The sequence below is a fragment of the Podarcis pityusensis genome, assembly GCF_964106645.2.
Source record: "Podarcis pityusensis genome assembly, chromosome: 8".
Lineage (NCBI taxonomy): Eukaryota > Metazoa > Chordata > Lepidosauria > Squamata > Lacertidae > Podarcis > Podarcis pityusensis.
In genome coordinates this window covers 88788073-88804742 of record NC_138033.1, presented here as the reverse complement: position 1 = coordinate 88804742, position 16670 = coordinate 88788073, and the positions used below count along the sequence as shown (strand labels likewise).

The following is a 16670-nucleotide window of genomic DNA, read 5'->3' as shown; positions in this document are numbered from 1 at the left end:
TTCACACATTCTGGAGCTTAGACTGCAAGAAAAATTCTGCCTGGCAGAAGAATGAGGGAAACTCAAGAGCTCTAAAAAATGAGGGAGCTGATCTTCTACCTCTTACCTGGCACCGCAGCTGGCGCAAGCTGGAGGACCACGAGGCCACCTGAACAGCATCTGAATAGACACCAAGGGCAGAACGCAAGCCCATGGCTGGATCAATCAAGACCAAGCCAAAAGCTGGTGGACCAAGGATAGGGGGTGTCAGGGAAGAGCTCATGGCCTACCTGGTTGCAGGTGTTAATATCCACACCATTCCTCAAGTGGTCCAGAGCCTTGTCCAAGTTTCCAGATCGTGCCGCCCGTAAGAAGCTGGTCGCAGCATCAGCCTTGGAAAGAGAAGAGGCATTGTTAGTGGGTGTATTGGGCTAACCTGCAATAGCTGAAGTGCAGCTCTCGCTGATGTGGTTAAGCAGCATCTCGGATTCCGATTGCAGATGGGGGCTCACCTGATTGCTCCTCCACACAAAAATAAACAAATCCTTGCACACAGAAAGTTAGCGTCTCAGAGAGTAGGACTTGGTGCCAGCCAGCACCCAGGGAAGGCGAGGCCAAACCCTTCTAAGTCTAACCAGCATTTTGACTGAGGGAAGAACACTGTTAAAAGAAGCACAGACCTGCCACCCAATATGGCAAATGCGTGTACAGTGGTACATCGGGTTAAGTACTTAATTCGTTCCAGAGGTCCGTACTTAACCTGAAACTGTTCTTAACCTGAAGCACCACTTTAGCTAATGGGGCCTCCTGCTGCTGCCGCGCCACTGGAACACGATTTCTGTTCTCATCCTGAAGCAAAGTTCTTAACCTTAAGCACTATTTCTGGGTTAGCGGAGTCTGTAACCTGAAGCATATGTAACCTGAAGCGTATGTAACCCGAGGTACCACTGCACCAAGTTTTCCCCTCCCCCTCCGTAACACGTGGCACCACTCACTGTATGTCTTGATATCACTAAGCAGCAAGTTTCCCTGCCCCACACCACTAAAACACACATTTTTACAAAGTAATTTCTCCAAATATAATGCACTTTTCTATGCTATTTACACTTACCCTACAATATTTATTTTTATTTCTTTATTAAATTTGTATACCGACCTATTCCTGTAGATCTCAAAGATAGGCATCTTTACACGCATTCCTTGTCTGGAGAACTGCACTGAGGACATTCAGAAAAGTACAAACGCTAAAGAACAGCTGTGCTTCAGTTTGCGTATTGTTTCACAGAGTGTGGATTTGGTAGGTTTACTACCGTTAAATGTAAACTGAATCTAATTTCTCCATTTTCAGCAGAAGCGTTGCATATCTTATGACACAAAGCTCCACAAGAGGTGTCCTTCCTCAGCTCCCCTGTGGAGGTCAGGGGCTTCCCTTCAAAACAAGCAGGGGGAACCTTTAGTCCTCCAGACCTCCCCTCATCCACTGGCCAGGCTCGCCAGGGATGCTTGGAGGGCTCCCCCCTCCTGCTTCAGAGTATCCAATTAGAATTAAAACAAAACAGGTTGGGTTTTTTTGTATTTAGTTTTTGGCAATTTTTTAAGTTTTAACATTTTATTTAAAAAAAAACCAACAGATGCCTTAAACAAAAACATTAAATGCTGATGAAACTGAAGGCAATATTGCAACTGATCACTGTGCTTTTACATCTCAGAGGGATTTCTCCCCTTCCAAAGCGCCTAAATCCAACAACATCCATAATGCCAGCCTAAGTATTCCTAACTCAGAAATACATAGGGAGATAGATGCTGCCTTGTGCCAGGTCCACCAAAGGACCGCCTGCCTCTGTATGGCCACAATGACCAGCTAAGCAGAGAAGGAGCTGAACGTCCTGATTGGGGGTGAGCATTGGGAGCTCTCATCTTAGGCTGACACAGCAGATTGTTTTTATCGCAAGAACTGACCGTGGGCTGATTTTGCACTCACAATGCAGTCAACAAATGACATGCTGTAGCAGACCTACCAATTGCCTTGTCTTAAGTGGGACAGCCCCACTTTCTTTGGAGGTGCCTTGGACTCTGCCTTTGTCCCAGGGCACCCCAATTACAGCCCTACCTGGAAATGCTGGGGATCCAATGAGGAACCTTCTGTGTGCAATGCAAGTTCTCTACCGCTGAACTACAGCCTTTCCACAGATGCATTTGCCTTTTTTTTTTTTTTTTTGCTTTTTTTAGCATTTATATCCCACACTACCTATATTCTGCCCAGAACAGCTCACAAAAAGGGTAAATAGAAAAGTTAGCCTGTAAGTTCATGAACATGACCAGATCTTTTTTCCAAAAAATGAAAAACAAACATAACATTGGTACATTCTTATAAACAAGATATGATAACCAAATCTCACATTGTTTAAATTAAGTTTTAGTGATGTGTCTGTTCCGTAATTCTCACCTCTTTCAGAAACATCGCATTCAGCTTGCCTACAGCTTTCCCCATGTGTTCACAGGTAGAGGCATCATAACTGACTACAGCAAACCCTCCAAAGTTCAGCCAAGAAAGATTGGGACGTGGGCCTCTTGCCTCCTTCCCCAAGCCCAGTAAGAGCTTGCCCAGCTTTGGGAAGGAGGAAGGAGGACTCCAGCGTGCTGCCAGAGCCTCGTGCCTCCTTTCCCAGTGGGTGGTTTTTTTAAAAAAAACTTAATAGATTTTCAGCTGAAACCATAGATCTGGCTGATTAGATCTGGCTGAGTCAGACCATTGATCCATCTATCTCATCGCTGCCTACACTGACAGGCAGCAGCTCTCCAGGCTCGCAGGCAGGCAGGCAGTTGGTTTGTTTGTTGGAGCCCTTGGCAAACATGAAAGCTGTACAATATGCTTATGTGCAAACCCTTTGGTTTTCTTTAAGTGGATGTAAAAGATGGCCTGAGAGAGGCCTCATGGTTGATCTTTGTTTTACAGTATGCTTGCCCCCACCCCGCACTTCAGACACCTGCTAAGTCAGTTTGTCCAGAGACAGCAGCAGGACAAAAGGAAATAGCACCTGCACAGCCTGGGCAGCAAAGCCTCTCTGAGGTCGCCTCCAGACTATCAGTACTTTGCTGGAGGTATTCAACCACATGCTGGGAAATTGAGGTTTGTGCAATTCAAAGGGGAATAAAGTGCTCTGTCACAACAAATCCACTTTTTAAAACAAACAAACAAACGGACTCTTTGCTGTTAGAAAACTGACAAGGAAATGCGTGTGGAATTAATGAATGGTTAAGAGGAAGATGTGCAACCCCAGCACAGGCAAAAAGGGACAAAGGCTTGCTGTACTATGTCTGCCCCACAACAAATCAGAAAAAATGCTCAGGACACAGACAAAACTGGACACGGACGTTATGCAAGCGAGTCATGCCCCATAAGCAGAGGTCATCCGGAGGAGCTCCAGAGCCACTTTCAGCTTTCTTCAAAGGGAAACAGTGTCCCTCTCGGACCCAGGAGGGGCAGACCCCGCAGACTAGAGCAGCAGCCTGCATTTAGCACTGAAAACGGACGTGGGTCCCTTCTCTGCTGCTTAGCTTGACCCTACCCAAATTTGAACTCTTGCATAAGCCTTTGGGAATGGAAACCCCCCTCCCCCCCTTACACTTCTCAAAATGAAAGTAGAGCAGGCAGGTGTCCGAGCAGATGAGATAACCAAGATGCTCTGGCTATAATTAACTGCACACTTCCTATGTGGGACCCTGGCCCAGAGAAGGAGGCCTCTTGAGTCCAGGAGAGGGGAGAGGCAAAAGAGAGCTGGCACCACAGGGAGGAGAGAGATTTGTGAATGGAGGCAGGCTTTGTGCAAAGGCCCTAGAAAGCCACAGCTCAGTGGGAAGAGCACACGGCTGTTGCGTGAACATCATCCCAGGTTTCAATCCCTGGCGTCTGCAGGTGGGCTGGGAAAGGACCCCCCCCCCCCGATTACTCAGTTATAGAGATGGGTGGACCAATGGTCTGGCTCTCTTTAAGACAGCTTCCTCCATGCCTAAAAGCTAAGTAGGGGCTGCTGACTCTGCATGCAGAAAGACCACCTTCCATTCTGCCCGTCAGTGCAGATAAATATTGAGCTAGATGAAAGAACAGCCTGACTCTGTATGAGACAGAGCCTTATGACCCCATGGTATTTCATGCCAGGACTGGTCCCCCTGGTCTTGAATGGCGGACAACAGCGCCAGCCCTGCCATTGGTCAGGGTGAGGCAGCCACCTCAGGCAGCGGGTGCTTGGAGAGGAGGGCAGCCAAGTGATGGAGGACTAAGGGCAAGATCTTGGAGGGCAGAGGTGTTTGTGCCACGCAGCCTGCCCTGCACTAGCCTGCTAGCCTACAATACAATGAAGGACGCTGTCCTGTCGTCAGAAGATAAGATGAGCCCTCTGGATCAGGCCAATGGCCCACGTCACCCAGCATTCTCTTCTCCCAATGGCCAACCAAATGCCTATGGGAAGCCTGAGAGCACAGCCACTGTGCGTAGTAGCCATGGAAAGCTTGATCCTCCAAGAATTTGTCTACTCTTCTTTTAAGGCCATCTCTATTTCCGATGGGAGTGAAGCCCAAAGTTCTTCTTGCCCATCCACTTTTTCCAAACCACACATCACCTCTGCCATGTCTCCTGTTAGGGCTCATCCGTGCTTCTGCTTGTCCTGTGCTTTCTAGGCATGAGTCCAACCATTTTTGCCTTTGCCGCGCTACTTTCCCCCAAAAACCTGCTCTTTAGCAGTCTTTAATCATGGGATGGCACCATCGTCTGCTTCACCTCAGGTAACGAAACATCTTGGGCCATTGCTGGCAGAGCCTGTACCCTAAAGGGTTTCTGCTCGTGGCAACATAACCAAGAGGGTTGGGCAGAAGAACTGTCTCCTTGCCACTGCTTGAAAGGGTGGAAATAACTCCACCCGTTTTTGCACAGTGAAATATGCAAAGATAGGGTAGACTCTTCCTGGAATGTAGCCAGGGGCCACAAAACGGAGGCGGCAAGTAGAGGGCACTTGTTGTTGTTGTTTAGTCGTTTAGTTGTGTCCGACTCTTCGTGACCCCATGGACCAGAGCATGCCAGGCACTTCTGTCTTCCACTGCCTCCCGCAGTTTGGTCAGACTCATGTTTGTAGCCTCGAGCACACTGTCCAACCATCTCGTCCTCTGTCGTCCCCTTCTCCTTGTGCCCTCCATCTTTCCCAACATCAGGGTCTTTTCCAGGGAGTCTTCTCTTCTCATGAGGTGGCCAAAGGATTGGAGCCTCAGCTTCAGAATCTGTCCTTCCAGTGAGCACTCAGGGCTGATTTCCTTAAGGATGGATACGTTTGATCTCCTTGCAGTCCATGGGACTCCCAAGAGTATCCTCCAGCACCATAATTCAAAAGCATCAATTCTTCGGCGATCAGCCTTCTTTCTGGTCCAGCTCTCACTTCTGTACATCACTACTGGGAAAACCATAGCTTTAACAATACGGACCTTTGTTGGCAAGGTGATGTCTCTGCTTTTTAAGATGCTGTCTAGGTTTGTCATTGCTTTTCTCCCAAGAAGCAGGCATTTTTAATTTCGTGTAGTCACCATCTTCAGTGATCATGGAGCGCAAGAAAGTAAAATCTCCCACTGCCTCCATTTCTTCCCCTTCTATTCGACAGGAGGTGATGGGCCCAGTAGCCATGATCTTGGGTTTTTTGATGTTGAGCTTCAAACCATATTTTGCGCTCTCCTCTTTCACCCTCATTAAAAGGTTCTTTAATTCCTCCTCACTTTCTGCCATCAAGGTTGTGTCATCTGCATATCTGAGGTTGTTGATATTTCTTCCAGCAATCTTAATTCCGGCTTGGGATTCATCCAGCCCAGCCTTTCGCATGATGAATTCTGGATATAATTTAAATAAGCAGGGAGACAATATACAGCTTTGTCGTACTCCTTTCCCAATTTTGAACCAATCAGTTGTTCCATATCCAGTTCTAACTGTAGCTTCTTGTCCTACATAGAGATTTCTCAGGAGACAGATGAGGTGATCAGGCACTCCCATTTCTTTAAGAACTTGCCATAGTTTGCTGTGGTCGACACAGTCAAAGGCTTTTGCATAGTCAGTGAAGCAGAAGATGTCTTTCTGGAACTCTCTAGCTTTCTCCATAATCCAGGGCATATTGGCAATTTGGTCTCTGGTTCCTCTGCCCCTTCGAAATCCAGCTTGCACTTCTGGGAGTTCTCGGTCCACATACTGCTTAAGCCTGCCTTGTAGAATTTTAAGCATAACCTTGCTAGCATGTGAAATGAGTGCAATTGTGCGGTAGTTGGAGCATTCTTTGGCACTGCCCTTCTTTGGGATTCGGATGTAGACTGATTGGGATTGGGATGTAGACTTCTCGAATCCTCTGGCCACTGCTGAGTTTTCTAAACTTGCTGGTATATTGAGTGTAGCACAGCATCATCTTTTAAAATTTTAAATAGTTCAGCTGGAATATCATCACTTCCACTGGCCTTGTTATTAGCAGTGCTTTCTAAGGCCCATTTGACTTCACTCTCCAGGATGTCTGGCTCAAGGTCAGCAACCACACTACCGGGGTTATAATTCCTCTGTGTATTCTTGCCACCTCTTCTTGATGTATTCTGCTTCTGTTAAGTCCTTTCCACTTTTGTCCTTTATTATGGTAATCTTTGTACGAAATGTTCCTTTCATATCTCCAATTTTCTTGAACAGATCTCTGGTTTTTCCCATTCTATTGTTTTCCTCTATTTCTTTGCATTGCTCGTTTAAGAAGGCCTTCTTGTCTCTCCTTGCTATTTTTTGGAAATCTGCATTCAATTTCCTGTATCTTTCACTATCTCCCTCGCATTTTGCTTGCCTTCTCTCCCCCGCTATTTGTAAGGCCTCGTTGGACAGCCACTTTGCTTTCTTGCATTTCCTTTTCATTGGGATGGTTTTCGTTGCTGCCTCCTGTATAATGTTACGAGCCTCCATCCATTGTTCTTCAGGCACTCTGTCCAGCAAATCTAAATCCTTAAACCTGTTCCTCACTTCCACTGTGTATTCATAAGGGATTTGATTTAGATTGTATCTTACCGGCCCAGTGGTTTTTCCTACTTTCTTCAGTTTAAGCTTGAATTTTGCAATAAGAAGCTGATCATCTGAGCCACAGTCAGCTCCAGGTCTTGTTTTTGCTGACTGTATAGAGCTTCTCCATCTTTGGCTGCAGAGAATATAGTCAATCTGATTTTGATGCTGCCCATCTGGTGATGTCCATGTGTAGGGTCGTTTCTTGTGTTGTTGGAAAAGAGTGTTTGTGATGACCAGCTTGTTCTCTTGGCAGAACTCTATTAGCCTTTGCCCTGCTTCGTTTTGAACTCCGAGGCCAAACTTGCCAGTTGTTCCTTTTATCTCTTGACTCCCTGCTTTAGCATTCCAATCCCCTATAATGAGAAGAACATCCTTCTTTGGTGTCATTTCTATAAGGTGTTGTAAGTCTTCATAGAATTGGTCAATTTCAGTTTCTTCAGCACCAGTAGTTGGTGCATAAACTTGGATTACTGTGATGTTAAAAGGTCTGCCATGGATTCGTATCAAGATCATTCTATCATTTTTGAGATTTAATCCCAGTACAGCTTTCGCCACTCTTTTGTTGACTATGAGGGCCACTCCATTTCTTTTACGGGATTCTTACCCACAGTAGTAGATATGATGGTCATCTGAACTGAATTCACCCATTCCCGTCCATTTTAGTTCACTGATGCCCAGGATGTCAATATTTATTCTTGCCATCTCATTTTTGACCACATCCAACTTACCCAGGTTCATGGTTCTTACATTCCAGGTTCCTATGCAATATTTTTCTTTACAGCATTGGACTTTCCTTTCGCTTCCAGGCATATCTGCAACTGAGCAACCTTTCGGCTTTGGCCCAGCCACTTCATTAGCTCTGAATCTACTTGTACTTGTCCTCTGCTCTTCCTCAGTAGCATGTTGGACGCCTTCCAACCTGAGGGGCTCATCTTCCAGCGTCATAACTTTTATATGCCTGTTGTCTTTGTCCATGGAGTTTTCTTAGCAGGGATACTGGAATGACTTGCTGGTTAGAATCATAGAATCATAGAGTTGGAAGAGACCACAAGGGCCATCGAGTCCAACTCCCTGCCAAGCAGGAAACACCATCAGAGCACTCCTGACATATGGTTGTCAAGCCTCTGCTTAAAGACCTCCAAAGAAGGAGACTCCACCACACTCCTTGGCAGCAAATTCCACTGTCGAACAGCTCTTACTGTCAGGAAGTTCTTCCTAATGTTTAGGTGGAATCTTCTTTCTTGTAGTTTGGATCCATTGCTCCGTGTCCGCTTCTCTGGAGCAGCAGAAAACAACCTTTCTCCCTCCTCTATGTGACATCCTTTTATATATTTGAACATGGCTATCATATCACCCCTTAACTTCCTCTTCTCCAGGCTAAACATGCCCAGCTCCCTTAGCCGTTCCTCATAAGGCATCGTTTCCGACAGGTTTAACAGTGGTTAAGAAAGTTAAATACCTGGGGATTAACATGACAGCAAAAAATGGGAACTTATTTAAAGATAACTATGAAAAATGTTGGGCTGAAGTGAAAAAAGATTTAGAAACTTGGTCAAATTTGAAGCTTTCATTGCTGGGCCGTATTGCTGCGATAAAAATGAATGTATTGCCTAGAATGTTGTTTTTGTTTCAAACTTTGCAAATTGTGGACAGAATGGATTGTTTCAAGAGGTGGCAGAAAGATATTTCTAGATTTGTCTGGCAGGGCAAGAAGCCCAGAATAAAATTTAAAATACTAACGGATGCTAAGGAAATAGGTGGATTTGCCTTGCCAGACCTCAAACTTTACTATGAATCAGCAGCTTTTTGCTGGCTGAAAGAATGGCTACTTCTTGAAAACACTGACATTTTGGATTTAGAAGGTTTTAACAATGTATTTGGATGGCATGCATATCTATGGTATGATAAGGTCAAAGCACATGAAGCATTTAAAAACCACATTGTCAGGAAAGCGCTGTTCAATGTATGGATAAGATATAAGGATTTGTTAGAAAATAAAACCCCAAGGTGGCTGTCACCAATGGAAGCGAAAGCCTTGAAAAAGGTCACTATGGAGGTCAAATGGCCGAAATATTGGGAAATTTTGGAACAAGATGGAGATAGACTGAAATTGCAGAGTTTTGAAAAACTAAAAAACAAAGTGCGAAACTGGCTTCACTATTTTCAGATAATGGAGGCATTTAAATTGGACAGGAAAATTGGCTTCCAGGTGGAAAGATCAAAATTAGAAACTGAACTGTTAGAACCCAAAACTAAGAATTTGTCAAGAATGTATAACTTGCTGCTGAAATGGAACACTCAGGATGAAACGGTAAAATCGGCTATGATTAAATGGGCACAGGACGTTGGACATAACATTATGTTTGCTGACTGGGAACAGTTGTGGACCACAGGTATGAAATTTACGGCATGTAATGCCTTAAGAGAGAATATTATAAAAATGATATACAGGTGGTACATAACCCCGTCAAGCTTGCAAAAATCTATCATTTGCCCGGTAATAAATGTTGGAAATGTAAAGAAACTGAAGGTACATTTTTTCACCTTTGGTGGACGTGCCCAAAGATTAAGGCTTTCTGGGAAATGATATATAATGAATTAAAAAAGGTATTCAAATATACCTTCCCCAAGAAACCAGAGGCCTTTCTCCTGGGCATAGTCGGCCAAATGGTGTTAAAAAAGGATAGAACTTTCTTTATGTATGCAACAACAGCAGCAAGAATACTCATCGCAAAGTATTGGAAGACACAAGAACTTCCCACGCTGGAGGAATGGCAGATGAAATTGATGGATTATATGGAACTGGCGGAAATGACTGGCAGAATCCGTGACCAGGGAGAAGAGTCGGTGGAGGAAGATTGGAAGAAATTCAAAGACTACCTACAGAAACACTGCAAAATTAAAGAATGTCAGAGTGATGTTGGATTGAAAATAAGTGGTTTCCAGCTGTACAGGATAAAGTTATAGTTAGACTAAGATTAAAGATTAGGATTAAAGAAATTTAATGAAATGGAAATTTGGTACTTAAGAGGAAAAATTTTAATGCTATATTATATTGAGATTAAAGATTGGGATTAAAAAAGTGGAAAAGAAATTGCTGGACAAACAATTTGGACTGGAATACAAAAGAGGGAGGTATGAGGAAGTCCAGAAAATAAGTAAATTTAAAAACGGAAATGAAAAGGTGATATTGTTTTTAATTGTTCTGTTCCTTTTTTTTTGTTTTCTGCTCTCTGTGTTTTTCTTCTTTTTTTGGATTATGTACTGTGTATTTGTGTATTTCTTTTTATGTTTTTCTGTTTAACTTTTTACTGAAACCTTAATAAAAATTATTTTAAAAACAAAAACAAAAACATAAGGCATCGTTTCCAGGCCTTTGACCATTTTGGTTGCCCTCCTCTGGACACGTTCCAGTTTGTCAGTGTCCTTGAACTGTGGTGCCCAGAACTGGACACAGTACTCCAGGTGAGGTCTGACCAGAGCAAAATACAGCGGCACTATTACTTCCCTTGATCTAGATGCTATACTCCTATTGATGCAGCCCAGAATTGCATTGGCTTTTTTAGCTGCCGCGTCACACTGTTGGCTCATGTCAAGTTTGTGGTCAACCAAGACTCCTAGATCCTTTTCACATGTACTGCTCTCAAGCCAGGTGTCACCCATCTTGTATTTGTGCCTCTCTCTTTTTTTTGCCCAAGTGCAATACTTTACATTTCTCCCTGTTAAAATTCATCTTGTTTGTTTTTGCCCAGTTCTCTAATCTGTCAAGGTTGTTTTGAAGTGTGATCCTGTCCTTTGGGGTGTTAGCCACCCCTCCCAGTTTGATGTCATCTGCAAATTTGATCAGGATGCCCTTGAGTCCATCATCCAAGTCGTTGATAAAAATGTTGAATAAGACCGGGCCCAAGACAGAACCCTGTGGCACCCCACTAGTCACTCTTCTCCAGGATGAAGAGGAACCATTGATGAGCACCCTTTGGGTTCGGTCAGTCAGCCAGTTACAAATCCACTGAGTGGTAGCATAGTCAAGACCGCATTTTACCAGCTTCTTTACAAGAATATCATGGGGCACCTTGTCAAATGCCTTGCTGAAATCAAGGTAGGCTACATCCACTGCGTTCCCTTCATCTACCAGGCTTGTAATTCCTGCTCCAGGTGGATCACATTTGGTCAAAACTCTCCACCTTGACCTGTCCGTCTTGGGTGGCCCTGCATGGCATAGTTCATAGCTTCTCTGAGTTATTCAAGCCCCTTTGCCACGGCAAGGCAGTGATCCATGAAGGGGTACTAGATCCATTCTAAAGTGACAATCAAAGCTCTCTCAGCTTTGGGTACTAGCCCTAACTTTGCGGTGGAAAGCCCACTTTGCAAACAGAAGGTTCCACGTTCAACTCTTGGTATCTCCAGCTAAAAGGGTCAGGAAGCAGGTGATGACAGCAAGCTGCTGTACACTGAGCCAGATTCCTGTTTTGGTTAGCTCACTATGGTCTGCATGAGGTTTGGCTATCCTGCAGCCCTTCAGATGTTGCTAGACTACAACTTCCAGTTCCTTGACCAGTGGCCAAGCTAGATGCGGCTGATCGGAGTTTGAGTCCAGCAACATTTAGAAGGCCACAGGGCAGCTCCCCATAATCCACACTGGCTAGCAGCAGCTTTCCGGGGTTTCAGAGAAGAATCTTCCCCAGCCTGGCCTGGAGATGCCGGGGTTGTATCAGGGACCTTCTGCAGGCCAATCTGATGCTCTGCTACTGAGCTCCATTCCTTCTCCTAAGAAGGGAAGGAACTCCGCCTGAATCCTTGGAGAGATGCAGCCATTCAGAATAGACAACACTGGACCAAATCAATGGCAGCCAATCTGTTGCCCTCCAGCAGTTCCTGGACTCCCATCATCCTTGACCATGGGCTTCTGCCTGGGGCTGATGGGAGCTGGAGTTCAGCAACATCTGGGGAACATCATGTCTTGCTATCCCTGCAGCACATGGACAAATAGAGGGACCGGCTTCCCATATTCCTAAAAAGCGACAACCTCTAAGGCCAGCAGAAGGCATTGGGGTGCATGTGGCAGAAAATCCAAATGGCAGCCTCACCACTGCCAATTAGCATTTGGCACAAACCAATCCAGCCTCTTTGGGTCATTCATAAAATGGCCCTTTCATGTTCCAGAATGACGTGTCCAGATCCCTTCCCTCCTCTGTTTTATTCCACTGGTACCTGGTCAACCACTATTACTATTTTGAGTATTTAAGAGAAATGGTGCTAGCCTGCAGACCAGGGGTAGGGAACCTTTTGCAGCCAAAGGGCCACATTCTCTTCCAGGCAATCTTCTGGAGGCCACATGCCAGTGTTGGGCAAGCCAGAGGCAAACATGGGTACAGCAACAAATTAAAACATTACTTTTGTACAGTAGGATAGGTTAGACACCCCTCCCCCACCCCACCCCCTTTGAAGCAAGCCAGAGTTGACAACAAGCAATCCAGGAGGGTGAGAAGCAAGGCCTGAGGATGGTGTGGTCTGGGAAGAGAGGCTGTGGCCGGGAGGGGATCTGGTCTGAAGAAGGTCCCCAGGAGTCTGAAGGGGCACAGGACTTCCCTGGTATCTGAGGTTCTCCGTCCTGATGCACACCCTTCCAGTTGCCATATACAAAGTCAGACAGTCAGTCAATCTAGCTCTGTATTGGCTACACTGACTGGCAGGGACTCTCTAAAGCTTCAGACAGTCTCTCCTAGCTTTCCCTGGAGATGCCAGGGATTGAACCAGGGACCTTCTGCAAGCAAAGCAGATGCTCTACCTCTGAGCTATAGCCCTTAGTTTCTCCCCACCACCACCACCACACATGCGCATCAAAATCGTCTCTTTGAGCTTCAGCTGCTCTTTACGAAGTGCAGGAGGGTCCCCTGCAAATCAGGTGGGAGGGTGCTTGGGTAGTGAGTGATCCTTGGGCCATTATAAGTACCCAAGAGAAGGCCTCTGATGCCAGCATCTGTGAGATTCTGGCAGGTGTGCCACCCTGATATTGTTCTGGCATCACGAAGCCCCACAATGGCAAATGTGGGAGAAGGCCTTCTGCAAGTGAACGGTCTACCTCTTGCAGGCCTATGGGATGCATCCATCTCCGGGGGCCTCAAACATTTTGGCTGGCCTCGACTGAAGCCATTGCTTGTGGGTCAACGATGACCACTCCATCCTGCTCTTCATCCAAGTCCTCTGGCACCTGCAAGGGACTCAGGAGAAGACAGCAACCAGGCTCTCCCTTCGCTTCAGATTCTTTCAGAAGTGGCAGGAATCTCTCCAGCTGCTTCCGAGTATCTCCAAAGGCTGTGGCGTAAAGAGAAAGGCGGAGGTGTGGGGAGAGAGAGCTTGGTCCCACCCGCACCTATCAGAGTATGCTAGAGCCCTTGGTGGAAGGCAGTCTCTGGCCCTAGGAGGAGGAGCATCCCAATTTGCCTTTATTTCACTAGTTTTTCCAGCTCCAAGTTCTCCGCATTTCTGCATCAGTTTGCAATTTTTAAAAAAAGATTCTTCATGAAAATTCATCAGCATTTTAATATATATATATTACTGTTACACAATTTGTATATACCACTTTGTATATATGCATCATATGCATAATTGTATGCAATTTTGTCTAACAAAATTTGCAAACAAATTTTTCTACCACAATGCATTTTTTGTATATTAGTCTTACTAATATATGCATTTACATGCACACTTTCACGTATGTAAGTATGCATCGTGGTACACATTATTTGTCTGGGGAACTGCATTGCAAACTGACGAAGTGTGTGTTTTGGTTTGTGATTTGTTTCAGGAAGCTGAAGTTTCCATGTAAACCACACACCTCTCCTGCCCCCAAGTTCTCTGCAATGCACAGAGGAGGGGGTGTCCCTCACTTTGCGCTGGGCAACCACAGGGGTAGGATGGCTTGCAGTTCAGCCATCTGAAGGCAAACACACAGATTGCATGCCATCGCTGAGGCTTACTGGAACAGCTGCAGCCAAGGAACACTGGCCCTTCCATGCAGAGTAGTGAGTGTGGCCCCACAAAGGGTGACTGCGAGAGAGAGAGAGATGGTGGAAAGAGGACCAGGGAAAAGTGAAATAAAGCCATTAGCTCACTAAACTTGGACAGAGGAGGACATCAGTTTGCTTGTTTTTCCCGTGCAGAAATGGATTTAGGAGCTTGTCTAAGAGAAGTCTTGTGTGCCCTTCTGCTTGCTCAGTTTTTTATCTGCTGGAGGACAAGACTCTGCAGCTGCCACCACCCTCTGGCCTGAACTTTACATGTTGTCCTAAGATCCAAACAACTAGGCAGAGCCAAAAGGGAATTTCTCACTCCAGAGGCCTGTAAGGCAACTCAGAAATGGGGAAAGGGTGGCTTGGTATGTCAGCTGGGGGGGGGGGAGAGAGATGGACTCTCCCCTGCCCTCGAGAGACACATAAATAAGTACATGTGAAGCAACATGCAAACTGAACTTTGAGGGTTGAAATACTACCCCACCTCCACCCCACAGTTCTGACAGGCAGGCAATTTCCAGAGCAAGAGAAGCAGGGCGGGGGGGGGGGGTGAAAGCAGAGGGACAGGAGGCTTTGTGTGAAGGAAAAGCACATTTTATACTCACAGCACTGCCTGGCCCAGACTTCCCTTGCCGTGCTGCCATAGCCCAGCGCTTGAGCCGAAACCTGAGCCCAGCTTCAATCTCTCCCTCTCTCGCTCTTCCTCCCTTAGCTATTCCCCACCTTTGGGTGAGCCGGAAAGTTGCGTTGCATCCTGTCTAAAAATATAGGCTGCCTTCCTCCTGCCTCTGTGGCCGCTGCAGGGTGAGCCAGATGCTAATGGAAGATGTTCCACTTCTCCTTCTTCTTCTTGCCATCATTATGTCAGGCAGGGATATTTAATATCTGCCTGCCTCTCAGCAACAAGCGGCTGCTGGCTGCCAACCCACTGGCGGCGGGGGGGGGGGGTGTCAGCAGAGATGCAGGTGCCAGGGCCTCAGGGGGAATGCCGGTCAGCAGGCAGGGGAATCAATGGGTGGCAAGCTTGCCACAAGCAAAACAGAGCCAGGCCAAGGCATTCTGGTGCCTAAAGCAGGGGCAGGCAAGGGGCTCAGCTCTTGTCCAGGGGAGACTCTCCTGCACAAACAGGGATGGGCAAACTTGGTCAATTTTGGCTTCTCCCAACTCCTTTTCCTGATTTCTTCAGTGTAGTTCCCCACATTTACACATCAGTTTTTGATCCATTTATTCTTTAAGTTTCTGCTTAGAGTTTTTCCTAATGTACACATTTTTGCAAGCATTCCCCCCCTAATATAATGTGTTTTTAATGTCCTTAAAATATGCATTTGTAGGCAATACTCCCCCCACCCCCAAGCACTACTTATACAGCTCAAGACTAGGTTACTTGAGATTTATCCCTTTTATCCCCAGTAGATCACTGTGGTCTGAGAAAAAGCTTCTCCTGCAAGTTCCGAAGATCCCACAAGCGGTTATTCTGCAGTAACTCAGAGCAGGGCTTTTAGTGTTGCTGCTCATGTTCTGTGGAACAGCATTCCTGTCCAGATGTGACAGGAACCCACAAACTGCACTTTCCAGCTGAAGACGTTTTTCTTCTAACAGACTGTCTCACCTTGACTCTCTGCCACAGCTGTCAGCTCTGCACTGTTTTTAAGTTTATCTGCCATTATTTCCTGTGCTGTTTTAAACTGTTTTGGGGCTGATTTTATTGTATTTTTACATTGCCATGAAATGTATGTACAAGGAGATAACAACAACAACAACAACAACACTTGCCTGCGAGTGCTCCAGTTGGAGAACAGCCTTTACCAAAGGTGTCATGGGCTTTGAAGACACTCGAACTCAGGATGCAAGGGAGAAAGGTGCTAAGAGGAAGGCACGCTTGGCAAAGCCACACCGTGATCAACTCCCCCCGGAAACCAATGTCCCCACTGTGGAAGGACATGTGGATCCAGAATTGGCCTCCACAGTCACTTACGGGCTCATTGTTAAAACCGTGTTCATGGAAGACAATCTTACTCGGCTACGAGTGATCGCCAAAGAAAGAAAGAAAGAAAGGTTTTTAATTTAACTGCCATTATTTCCTGTGCTGTTTTAAACTGCTTTTGGGCTGATTTTATTGTATTTTGTACATTGGCATGAAATGTACGTACAATGAGATCATCATCATCATCATCATCATCATCTTTGTATGCACTGTATGCTCCTTTCCTCCAAGCTCCAGGTGGCATACATGTTTCTCGCACTCCCTTGTTTTCTCCTCACAACAGCCCTGTGAGGTAGGTTAGTCTGAGAGGCAGTGAATGGTCCAGGGACAGCCAGTGAGCACGACTGGAGGAGGAGGGATTTGGCCAAGAATCGCCCAAAAACTAGCCCAATGCTCAAATCTCACCACTATGCCACATGGGCTTTCTCGCTGTCTCTGTTCCTCTCCACTGCACAGGCTTGGCAAACTCTTGCATCACTGGGGTCCAGAAGAGTATTTTGGAGAGGAGGGACCATAAGCAGAAAGTTCCAGACAGAGTCTGTAGAACTGGGATGGCGCTTGCTCCATTATTCCACAGACCTGGGGCTTGCAGTGTGGAAAGGGAAGCCACCCAGAGGTTGGTGGGCCACAACACCGA

The 16670-nt window shown here is 46.0% G+C and overlaps 1 protein-coding gene across 11 annotated transcripts in view; it reads right to left on the bottom strand.

Moving 5' to 3' along the window:
- Positions 1 to 16670, bottom strand: part of ANK1 (ankyrin 1) — a 175901-nt gene that overhangs the window by 96776 nt on the left and 62455 nt on the right. For 10 of the 11 annotated variants that reach the window (XR_013989510.1, XM_081016434.1, XM_081016440.1 and 7 more), the window contains exon 2: positions 270 to 371. Coding sequence is in view for 10 of the 11 variants with exons in the window: in XM_081016434.1 (XP_080872560.1) it covers positions 270 to 371 (102 nt within the window). In the remaining variant the exon portion in view is untranslated. Of the gene's footprint in view, positions 1 to 269; positions 372 to 14654; positions 14709 to 16670 lie in introns of those variants that run through there. The other variant, XM_081016443.1, reaches the window with a different exon arrangement.